General features: G+C 31.6%; 1 protein-coding gene across 1 annotated transcript; it reads right to left on the bottom strand.

The window, feature by feature from the left end:
* Positions 1-4,172: 4,172 nt before the first annotated feature.
* On the bottom strand, positions 4,173-6,005 carry LOC132178014 (uncharacterized). Its single transcript, XM_059590483.1, has one exon. The coding sequence runs from the start codon at positions 6,003-6,005 to the stop codon at positions 4,173-4,175; it is 1,833 nt and encodes a 610-aa protein (XP_059446466.1).
* Positions 6,006-13,125: the final 7,120 nt, after the last annotated feature.

Genomic DNA, 13,125 nt, shown 5'->3' with positions numbered 1-13,125 from the left:
CCTTATGGAATGAAATAGATTTCCAAAAAATACTTATTATTTTTTATTTTATTTTAACCCTAAAATTTGTTTTTTATTTTTTTTTAAAAAAAAACGAGTTAAAACCAAAATTACCAAAAACCCTACCCTTCTTTTTTGTTTTGTTTTTGTTTTTTTTTTTTTGTTTTTTTTAAAAAGAAGGGTGGGGTTTTTGGTAATTTTGGTTTAACTCCAATTATAATACATATGTTGTTACTAAACTAAGGAATAGGAATAACTATTTCATTCCACTTTCCTCTATTCCTAGTAATAGCTATTCATTTTCCTAATGGAATACTCAATCCACGAACCAAATGAAATGAAGGATATAATGAATTCATTACAAATTTTTCTTCTACAAAATGAAAAACTTACAAACTTTTGAGCACCTCTCTCTCTCATATGTGGGCTCAAACTTCCTTTTAATAGGTGGGGCCTAACACATTAAATATTTCATTTAAATGACAAGGTGAATTGGAAGAAACTGGGTCGTCGAGGCGGCGCCGGTGGCTTGGGGGTGCCAAATGCTTGAGCGGCGCATGCCAGCTATTGAGCGGCAGTACGATGGTGATTTTCTTGTTAAGGAAGGTGATTTAACATTGTATCAAAGCTAGATGATCTGAGTTTGAACCTTGACTCAATCACTTTATCCTCATTTAAATTAAATATTTTATGTGTTGGGCCTTACTTATTAATAGGAAGCGAGTCCACAAGTGAGGTGAGGGGGAGTGTTAAAGTATTAATTAAATGATAAAATTTATATCTTCCTATCAACTTAAGCTTTTAAAAAAAGTGGAGAGTAATTACTTTTTGCCCCCATGAACTACAGTACCCTCCTAAACCCTAATCTAACACATGAAAACAATTTAAAATGAGGGCAAAAGTGGAAGAAAAAAAATTTAAAATGGCATATGACTTGCACATAACCGTTGACCGTCAATTTTACCCCATTTAACTGATGAAAGTGGACTTTTTTTATAAGATGGTAATTTTATAAGGTCAAATATCATTAGTTAGTAGTTGATGGAGAAAAAGCGTCAAGGCGCTGTAGTTCATCTGATTTAACATAATATCAAATGTTAACAAGGCAAGCCCAAGAATTACAGCAAAAATTCTTAGAAACCCAAGAAAAGCTCTGGGATGATTCGGTGCATTGGACGGACTCCTATGCAACTAGTATGGAGTCCCTCGCACGTTGCAATGGAAAACTTTGGAAATTGGCCATAAAAAATATAATTCTAGTTGGTGTGGCAGCTATTTGGTGTTGTTGTGGAGGGAAATTGCAAATTCGTAAAGCTTTCTCCTTATCTAACCTTTTGAAATTGGAATCAGACCAATTCCTTATTTCCAAGTCGAGTGGGTTCACTTGCTTATAACGCAAGCAAATTATTTATGAGGATTGCTGTGGGAACATGATAAGGTATAGGAGGAAAAATGATATTCTAATTTATTATTGCTTATTTCTTTTCATAATTCTAAACATTTATTTTAAGTTTTATTTTTTTTATTTCCTTCAACTTCCTTTTTTTTTTTCTTTAAAAAAAAAAAAAAATCACTGTTTTATTTTCATTTTAGGTGATATAGTGACGCTTGTATATTATGAGGGAAAAATCATGCCTTTAAGGTTTGCAAGCAATATTGATAACCATCGAATTGGTTTCATACAAATATAATTTGTGCACTATTTCTTACTCATATTTCAGCAGATTGACAGTACATTAGTAGATGAATTGTGTAGCCCTTGCTTCATGTTTTATATATATATATATATATACTGGTCCACTGTCGAGACCCAGTCGAAACACAGTTGGAACCCCACTGGGACCTGGTTGAGACTCGGTGAACATTATATATATATATATATACATTTGTGATTTCCTTTACGCACTAAACGCTGGAAAATGTTTTCAAGGAAATCATTTTTCAAAAAACTATTTTTTGTTACAAACATTTTTTGACGGAAAAATATTTTACGTTGAAACAAACAAGTCTAAGTGAAATGTAAAGAAAATTTTATTTTACTTAAATTTTAGAATAATGTTAAATACCATATCACATCCCACTCTTATCCCAAAAGGTGTCAATTCAAAAAAAAAAAAAAAAATGAAGTGTAAATAACTGCATTATTCACATCCGTATGTATTCCCCTATTACAAACAACGCAAAAATATTACAAACAACGCAAAAATATTGCCTTTTAGAGGATTATCGTGGTAACTGTATTGCAATAAAAATCAAAAGACTTGCATTTGGCAGAATTCCAAGTAACTTCAGAAGTGAAAAAAGCAAAAGAAAAAGAACAAATAACTTTTAACTTCTAATTTCCAAGCTATCTAAACATGTCTTGTGAGGAGGTGAAAATATATTCTAATTTTAATTGTTTATTTCTTTTCACAATTCTAAACTTTTCTTTTAAGTTGTATTTTTTATTTTCTTAAACTTTTGTTTTTAATTTCTCAGTTTTATTTTCATTTTATGTGATATAGTGTATTTTTTTTTTTTTTAATTTTTTTTTTTTTATGGGTAACTTCACTTTACACTCCTGAATTACCACCAAATTTGAAAAACCCCCATAAACTTCAAAACCTCTTAATTTGAACCCTTAAACTTTTAATTACAGTCAATTTGAACCCTTCTATCAGATTTTAAACGTTAAAAGTGAAAAAATGATGTTTATACCCCTGAGTTTTTATAAAATTTCAAATTTACTTTTAATTTCAAATTAAAATTATATATATAAAAAATCACAAGGTGACCCATGGTTGGGCCACCTTGTGACCTTTTTTCAATTTTTTTTTTTTCAATTTTTTCCTTTTTAATAAAAGAAAATTGAAGGCTAATTTTGTCTTTTTAAGGGTTTTAATGGCAAAAATTGACGGAGGGGTTCAAATTGGTTGCAATTAAAAGTTCAAGGGTCCAAATTACGAGATTTTGAAGTTTGGGGGTTTCTCAAATCTAGTAGTAATTTAGGAGTCTAAAGTGAAATTACCCATTTTTTTATTATGAGAGAAATATAATGCGTTAAAATTTTGTGAGCCATTTTGATAACTATTAAATTGGTTTCATACAAATATCATTATGAACTATTTCTGTATATTATTATTATTATTATTTTTTTTTTTTGACATGTTCACACAAGGGAAGGAAGAGAGTGGATTCGAACTAGTGACCTCCGCTTCATGAAGCGTGGTTTACAGTTGATTGAGCTACCCCTTAAGGATGATTGACTGTATATGAATAGATTAATTGTATAGTCGGTGCTTCATGTTCTATAATGTAGCACTCACAAAATTAATTTAATTTAGATAATGAATTCTGATTGTTACACCATTGGATTTGTTGAATCATGTGAGTGCTACTCAAATTCAATGATGAATTTACCGATTTATTATACGGAGAATGATAAAAGATTAGATGGAAAATTATTTTTATCATTTCCTGCGTATCTTGATTTGGGTTTTCTGTGCACCGAATATTGTGGCAACCACACCGCATTAGCTTTGGAGGATAAAATAAAGATATATAACACTACTCTCTAAATAAACTTGGTCTGAGAGTCAATATTATCCTTAAAACTAAAAACATCACAACATCCTTCATCTCATTTTGATTGCTATGAATACATTGAATAGAAGAAAATTTAAGAAACTTTATAATACAATGGTATCTTTGACTTCATATCCAAGAGTTCAATTTTTTATTTACTTTAACCACATGAGATTGAAAAAAATCAAGTTATGTCACAAATAGAAATTGTGTATGACATAGAGACCGGGGTTTTAAGTGTTTTTTTTTTTTTAAAAAAAAAAAAAAGGACAAACTTTAACTCAAACACAATTATTCAAAGGTGTAAATCGTCACTGATCATGTGTACGCGAACACTATTTTGATGCAACATTCACAATCTAGAGAACCTTCCCGGCTGTTAAACATGCTAAGAGAAACATTCTTAATACCCATTAATGTCATGCATCAACAAGCTCCATATGCATAAGCACAATATACAATACATATTGACAAGTTCTTGGCGAAACTCTATTTTTATGAACTTACATAATTAAAGATATAAACCAAACCTTTCAGCAGAGAGATAAAGTCCCATTGTAGCTAGTAAACTCCGAAAATCTAGGTGATTTGCTGACTTTCTCCAATCATCACTTTGAAGGGAATTTGTTAGTTATTTCTTTGAGACATGAATGAAAGTAGTGGACATTGAATTTGCATTCAGTGCATTCTATGGCCAAACCATCGAAATTCTTACTGCAAGCATCACACGGATGAGAGGACTCAGTCTTTCGAACAAAAGTGAGAGGGTGTTGGTGATCATCTTCGACCATAAAAGTACTTCCAAACTTCACGTACGGATATTTTCCTAGAACACACTCCGAATGAGCAGAAAAGTCACATTCTGTACAATAATAGAACCAGTGATTTGGATATCTTTCATTTTCACAAATTAGACAATAGTATTCTTCGTAATGATTTTCTGCAATATAAGTGAGCTTGAGGAGATGATCGTCATATTGTTGCTGCCTGGCTACAAGCGGAAGAGTTGCACATTCGAAACCCAATGCAAAATTACAATTAATGCATACAAATACACCTGGTTTCTCTCCAGAAGTGCAATTACAAACATGGCATCTTCGATTAGAATTAATTGCAAGGAAAAGGGAGTGTTGGTGACCTTCATGTTTGAGAGTTTCTGGAATTGAACAACAATGAACGTCAAGGTATAACTCGCAGCTAAACATGTCACATGTATAGGTGAAGCCATGGCGGACATTATCACAAGCATAACAACGAAACAATCCACCAATGAGGGGTCCCTGTGACATGAGGGCGAGAGGGTGATCGTGATGTTGGAATCTCTTCCTTTTTGGCAATTTAGCACATCTCATGTGCAAGAAGAAGTTGCATGGCGTACAACTGTAAAATGGGGTGGATACTAATCCCATACAACCATCACAAAGCTTATCATCCGTAAGCTCCTTTTCGCTAAGAATTAAATGATGTTGATCATGACTAAAATGTTTTATCTTCCCAGCCACGTCAACCACCATAGCATTAGTTGCTAAATCAACAGATTCATGCACCAACTTGAGAAATACACTTTCTTCATCTTCAAATGCACAGTCCAAGTGGGCCACGTAATCACATTTCTGACAACAATAGGCTGCATACTCTCTCTTCACCTTTTGATAGCAAATTTTACAGAATATGTTATTATCCAAGTGCTCTTTGAGTTGATGAAGAGAATAGGTGAGAGCGAGGGAATGCTCATGCCTTGTAATCTTGATGATGCGTGAAAATCGAGCACATTTTCCGTGAATCAAGAGTTGACAGATTTTACATAGGGAAGCTAACTCCTTTCCTTCCTCACCACAAGCTTGACAAGAGAATTGGGCTTTGTTAAACAAATAGATGAATGAGTGTTTGCAGTCGTAAGTACTATTAATTCCCAAATAGGTGGCACATATTATATCAAGATTGAAATCACACTCTCCGCAGCTGTAGAAGAGGTATGTATTGCAGCTTTTACCACAAACATTACAATATTTCTTCTTTGGCATCGAACGAACAAGGGTATGGTTTGGATGGAAGGGGTGTTGTATTTGGAGAGACAACTCAACACATGATTTATGGAGGAGTAAGTTGCATTCGGAGGTGGAGCATTTGTATCCGGGACCCAATGCTGGCTTCTCGCATCCACTGCAAACAACATCCTCCTTGCCATCAACTTTCAGTTTTTTTGTAAAGATCAAGGGATCATGTCCTTCGCCGTAGTGAGAAATAAAGTCTTTGCAATTGATAGGTGCATTTAGGCATGTTAAATGAAAGAGTTGTCTACCCCTGTATTTGAAAGCTCGACCCGATATCGGTTTCCGGCACGCATTACAAACAACTTTGTCATCACCATCATTTTCCACAATTGTTGGCTGCACGTGTACATACGAGAAGAACTCTTCTATAACACGTTGAAGTTCCATCTCTCATAGGATCCCTGTAATTCTTACACACCCACACAATAGAGAAGTTGTTAGTATTGGAATTTGTGAAAGGAAATGCGGACACCAGTGGGTGCCAAAAAAAATTAAAAAAAAGAGTCAAGTGTTGTTGTGGGAAGAAAATTGGTCAAGATTTTTACCTAGTTCTAATCTTTGGAATAACACCAAGTCCTCATAATTTCCAAGTTGAGCGGTGTTCACTTGCCTACAAACAAAGCGAGCAAAAGACTTGTAAGGTATATAGTTTGTCACCTGTTTTAGAATTGTGATAGTAGGGGCAAAAACAAAAGACTTGCATTTGGCATAATTCCAATCCTCCTGTGCCAAGTAACTTCCTTGGTGAAAAAAACAAAAGATTTGCATGGAGCACTAAAGTCTATTTGTCCAAAGTAATTACTTCTATCTAGTTGGACAAGAAAAATAATAATAATAATAACTTATATATGCAGTAAGTAATATATTCTAAATTTTAATTAGCTTTCAATCTACGTACGTACACATATCTTGTGAGGAGAGAAAATAATGTTCTAATTTTGTTTGCTTATTTCTTTTCACAATTCTAAACTTCCCTTTCCAGTTCTATTTTGTATTTTATTTGACTTCAATTTTTTTTTTTAAAAAAAAAAGAAAAAAATAATAAAAAAACAAAATTCTTGGTTTTAAGTTATTTTCTTGGAGTAACAATTGCTGCTTGTTATTTTATATATATTTTTTTTTGTATGTTATATTTTTTTAATGGATTTCTTAAACTGAATTTGACATGAGAAATTTGAGAAAATTGTTATTTTTAATTATGCATGTGTGTTTTAGTTTTTCTTTTTCAATTAGGATTGAGTTTTTCATTTCCTATTAGGAATTGTTTTGCTTTTCCTATTAGGATTTGTTTTGCTTTACCAATTAGATTTGCTTTTCCTTTTCCTTGTTAATTTAGGAGGTGCTTAGCCTATATAAAGGCTTCTAGTCTTTGTTATTTTTTGAATTCAGTTTATATTATCAATTAAATTTAAGTATTTCAAAGTTATTTCTTTGTTTGCTTATTTGAGGCACTTATGGACTTTCTCTTCCCTATTTGTTATTTTCTATCTTCCTAAATTCCTTTTTCAACCTTAAATTCTTAGTTTCTACTACTATCATACGCTATCAGGACAATCTTAGTTCTGCACAACGTCAACATCGGCTTTGTAAGGTTTGGACTCACGATATTTATCCCTGATATTACATGTTAAATCACTACTTATCAAAAACTTAAGTTTATAGGAAGAGTTAAAATTAATTATTTAATTTATATTCTAATAGAATCTACAATTACTATATCTTATGCTAGGACTACTTATTCTTGCTTTATCCAATATTCAATTCTACAATGTCCAAGGGCGGAACTAGCAATTGGAGTTTGGGGGGGGTGGGTAAAACGAAAAAAAAAAAAAATTTAGGGGTAAGATTTTAATTTAAAAAAAATTAAAGCCAATTTTAAAAATTGTCATGGTAAGTGGTACTATATATGTTCTAGCTGCTACATCTTTTAGATTTGTGATAGATTTACATTGCCCCAATTCTAATCCTTTATGCCAAGTAACTTCCCAGCTACTGAAAAAAGCTAAAGATTTGCGTGGCCCATTGAAGTTCACTATTTTGTGCAAAGTTAATTCTTTCCAGTTGAAGAAGAAAAAGAAAAAGAAAGAAATAACTTGTATATGGAGTGAGTAATGCTACAAATCCCTCATATGTTCCTCTTAAGTCCCTCCAAGAATGATGTGGCTATTAAAATCACTATTGAGCTTGTAATTGATCTTTATTGGATGTGATCAAATGGTGAATTTAATAGCTACATTATTCTTGGAGGGACTCAAGAGGGACACAAGAGAGACTTCTAGAATTACTCATATGGAGTAACTAATAAATGCTAACTTCTAACTTCTAAGCAAACATATATATCTGAGTGATACTACAAGTCCATTTTGTGTCACTTTTGTGTCCATCCAAAGATGATGTGGCTCTTAAAATCACTATTGACTTTGTGATTGATCGCTATTAAATTTTGATCAAATAATGATTTTAAATGCCACCTCATTTTTTGAGGGACACAAGATGGACTTATAGAATTACTCTATATATCTTGTGAGAAGGTGAAGGTATATATTCTAATTTTGATTGCTTATTTCTTTTCACAGTTCTAAACTTTTTTCTTTTAAGTTCTATTTTTTTTTCTTCAACTTCTATTTTATTGTTTTTAATTAAGTTCAATTTTATTTTCATTTCATGTGACACAGTGTCGTTTGTTTATTATGAGGGAAGATTATTCGTTTAAAGTTTGTGAGCCATTTTGATTGTCTCCATAATATGCCATTTTTTTAATTGGTAACATTTTTCAAGTGTTTTGATGTTTAAAATTAATTTAAATTAGGTAAATTTTTTTAAATTGTAGGGGTCCTCATCCTCATTTTCCACCTCTATTACGTGTATCTCTGCATCATAAAATATCAATATTCTTAGAAAATAATATCCAAGGTCCATTTCTATTAGAGGATCCCTTCTTTACACGCCCACAGAAAGGAGAAGTGGTTAGGATTGTTGGTATTGGTGATAGGAAATTAATGCCAAAATCTGTGGATGCCAAGAAATAAGTCTGGTTGATGGAAGGTGTTTGGTGGTGTTGGGGAGGGAAATTGGACAAGATTTCTACTTATCTTTAATCGTCTGGCTTCTCCTGAGCAGCTCTTTTTGAGCAAGTATTATTATGGTAATGCCTAAATAAGATAGTCTACTTCTTTATTTTATTTATTTATTTTTTTTTAAAAAAAAAAAAAAAAAAAACACTTTGGAATAAAACCAAGTATCATGTTCACTTCCTGACAACTTAAGTAAATTGTCTTTTTTAGAATTGTTGTGATAAATGGTAAGGGTAAGGTATATATTCTGTCACCTCTTTTTGAGATTTGTGATAGAATTGCATTGCCCAAATTCTAATCTTTTGTGCCAAGTAATTAACTTTCCAACTAGTTAAAAAAAGCTAAAGATTTTGTGCAAGGTGTTTGAAGAAGAAAAAGAAAGAGAAAGAAATAACTTGTATATGGAGTAACTAATAAATTCCAACTTCTAACTTCTAATTAAGATAAGCAAACATATATATCTTGTGAGGAGGTGAAAGTATATTCTATTTTTTATTGCTTATTTCTTTTCACAATTCTTAACTTTTTTCTTTTTAATTTCTATTTTATTATTATTTTAAAAAAAAAAAAAAAAGAAAAAGGGTTTTGTTTTCATTTTATGTGATATAGTGTCGTTTGTTTATTATGAGGGAAATTGGATTATTGGTTTAAAGTTTATGAGCCATCATTTTGATAACTATCGAATTGGTTTAAAGTAATAAAATTCAAAGTAATTTCAAAGTAATTACTTTTGTTGATGATGAAATAAAATAAAATGAAAACAAAATTTATGGTACTATTTGTTGATGAAATAAAATTCAAAGTAATTTCACAAATACTGATGGGGGAGTTCATTCATATGGCCTGTTTTGGACTATAGCTTGATATTGAGGGAGTTTTGAAAGAGAAGATGGTCTCTGAAAGGATTGTCGAGCATATATTATTGAGGTCCTTTCAGAGTTTATTCACTTGGCATTGCTTATTTCTTACTGCAATTTGCATCCTGCATTGAAAAATTCTTCTGCAATGTATAGGAGGAGTTTTTCCTTAGTTTTCCCATAATTCCTTGAATTTTCTAAGATTATGAAAGAGTTGTGACTTTTGTATTTATTAATTCTGCGACCCACTAAACCATGCTGCATTGATATACTGATTTGTGAATAAATTTGTGCATCTAACTCATCTCATAAAACCGGTTCAATAAGAAATGGTTGGTCATTCATTCACGTGTAGACCAGGTATTTTTCTTGGTCCTTGTCACGGGGTAAGTAGTGTAGGCCCCCATTCGTCATGTAGTAGGCTTTGATACCATGAAGAAATTCATGGGCCTAACGCATCTCATAAAACCGGTTCAATAAGAGAGGGTTGCCCATTTCTTATAAACATGCCGAATATCTTGTCCATAGACAATGCAAGACTATTTCTCAACAATCCGCACAGTACATTTTCATCAACAAATAGTACTTAGTTGATTGAGTAATGGTGTTCGTTACCATCTTTTTAGCACAACTTGTTTGACATGAATGTTAAAGATATATATTTCTTAATTGACTGACCTTAATCACCCACAAAACTTACATGCTTTTATTACACCAAAATATGCCCCGGGGTGTCGAGGAATATTAGTTTAAATAAACTAGGTCTAGCTCGGAGTCATAGTCAGTGCTCTCATATTAACACTAAAAACATCAAAACTTCTTTCATCTGGTTTTGATTTCTATGAGATTAGGAGAAAAATGAATACAAGGGTGTCCTTGGCTCCATATCCAAGAGTCCAATTTTATTTGGTTGTTTTTGACCTACATGAGATAGAAAAAGTCCAGTTATGTCACAAATAAACTGATATGACATAAAGACTGGGGTTTTAAATTGAAAAAAAAAAAAAAAAAAAATAGAGGATATTCAAAGGTGTAAATTTTAAAGCAACATTGACAATCAAGAGAACCCTCCTCTTAAACATGCCTAGTAAGAAACATCGTTCTCATTAATATGAGGCATCAACTTCCATTGTGCCAAGTAAACTTGTAGACTTCCAAGGTGATAAAAGCATAAGATTTTTCATGCCCCACTCAAGTCCACTATTTTGTGCAAACTAAATTCTTTGCAAGAAGCAAAATAAAAAAAATAACTTGTGTACGGAGTAACTAACAAATTATAACTTCTATGTGTGTCTAAACATTATCTTCTGAGGAGGGGAAATGATATTCTAATTTTGATTGCTTCTTTCTTTCATAATTCTTATTTTTACTTTTAATTAAGTTCTTGTTTTTAAAAAATAAAAACTCTGTTTTATTTTCATTTAATATATATTTTTTAATACGCTGCTATACGACTATCATCCTATGTCGCGGTAAAAATCAGCCATTGTAAATTCTTTTTTATGGATTTCTTGAACTGAATTTGACATCACATCTACAATTACTAGATCTTATTCTAGAACTACAAACACTTTTTGTATAATTGATTAAAATTTACAAGTTTTTGGAGGAAAAATCTGTGATATAGACGTGTAATTAGTTTTTTTTTTTTTTTTTCGGAGAGTTCTGTGCGCATGATCTCCCTTTGATATGTATTGCTCCTTGATCCGTCACAAGGATTTTTAAAAGTTGGGAAAAGGTTAGAAAAACGAAAAAAAAAAAAAAAATTCAAAGACTAAGAGCATATGAGTGGTCTGGGTGACCAACACTTCATTCAAAGGTTTATGCTTATTCTATGCATTCGTATTAATTAGTGAATGAAAGAAAAAAATTAGGTTTAGGTGGATGAAATTAGAGAGAAAATGATTTTATTTATACTGAGTGAACATGATTTGTTGGGACGATCCAACCGTTGAAAAATTAGCGTTAGCCTATAGCTCTAATATCAGAAAAGAAAACATAATCAAGCGAAAAAATAAAGGCAATAGCAGAAATAAAAGAAAATAGAGACAACAAATTTTAAGTAATTTGGCCTATGACCTATTTTCATAAGATAAAGTCTAAAGGATTACATTTTTGCTTTTATTCAAGTGATGAATTTACAATATAGAGGGTCACTATTTATAGGAAATTTGAGAGAATTCAAAACGTTATGCAAGATCAAATCAAATTATATTTAAATATATTAAAATCTGAGTTGATTCGACTACAATTAATTACAATCAATGATGAAATCAAATCCGGAAATATATTCTAGTAACACTTTCTTATCGCCATCATTTTCCACCTCTATTAATATGTGCATCTCCGTATCATAAAATATCATTCTTAAAAATAATATCCAAAGTCCGTTTCTATCAGAGGATCCCATTCTTACACGCCCACATAAATGACAAGTTGAGATTATTGGGATTTGTGATAGAAAATGCGAAAATCTATGGGTGGCAAAAAGTATGTCTGGTTGATGGCGGGTGTTTGGTGGTGTTTGAGGAGGGAAATTGGACAAGATTTCTACTTATCTTTTAACTGTTTAGTTTCTCTTCAGCAACTCCATGTGAGTAAGTACTATGATTATTACGGTCAAATAGAGTAATTATAATTGGTCTCTTTTGTCTATATTTTTTAATTTAAGAAAAAAAAAAAAAAAAAAAACCTTTGAAATAAGACCAAGTCTTAACTTGGCGTTCACTTTCTCACAACACAAGCAAATTGTCTTTTTTAAGATTGTTGTGATAAATTGTAAGGTATATATTCTGCCATTTCTTTCAAATTTGTGATAAATTTACATTGCCTCAATTTCAATTCTTTCAGCCAAGTAACTTCCCCCAGCTAATGAAAAAAGCTAAAGATTTGCATTGGACAAATTCCAATTATTTGTGCCAAGTAACTTCCCAGATGAAAAAAGCTAAAGATTTGCATGGCCATGGTCCATTGAAGTCCACTATTTTGTGCAAAGTTACTTCTTTCCAGTCGAAGAAAAAGAAAAATAAATAAATAACTTGTATATGGAGTAAGTAATAAATTCCAACTTCTAACTTTTAAGCTAAGGAAACAAATATACCATTTGAAAAGGTGAAAGGATATATTCTAATTTTGATTTCTTGGTAAGGTATATATTTTGTCACCGCTTTTAGATTTTGGGATAGTAGAGGCAAAAGCAAAAGACTTGGCAGAATTCCAATCCTCTGTGCCAAGTAACTTCCTTGGTGAAAAGAACAAAAGATTTGCATGGACCACTAAAGTCTATTATTTTGTGCAAAGTAATTACTTCTTTCTAGTTGAAAAAGAAAAGGAAAAAAATAACTTGTAAATGCAGTTAGGGTCCGTTTGGGATTGCGATTTTAAAAATAACATTTTTGAAATCGCCACTTTTTAAAATCGCAAAGGCATTTGGTAAAATATGTTAAAAAATATTTTTTTTATTGAATATTTGTCATGTGAATTCATAAATTTGGTTTAAATTCGCACTTTTTCAAATAAGCACCCCCTAGTCTGCATATTGAAATCGCAGATTTTTTTCCTATTTTAAATTAAGTG

The sequence above is a fragment of the Corylus avellana genome, chromosome ca4 (assembly GCF_901000735.1).
Source record: "Corylus avellana chromosome ca4, CavTom2PMs-1.0".
NCBI classification, from domain to species: Eukaryota; Viridiplantae; Streptophyta; class Magnoliopsida; order Fagales; family Betulaceae; genus Corylus; species Corylus avellana.
The sequence above is the reverse complement of the archived record's forward strand: the minus strand, read 5'-3'. Positions and strand labels throughout refer to the sequence as shown.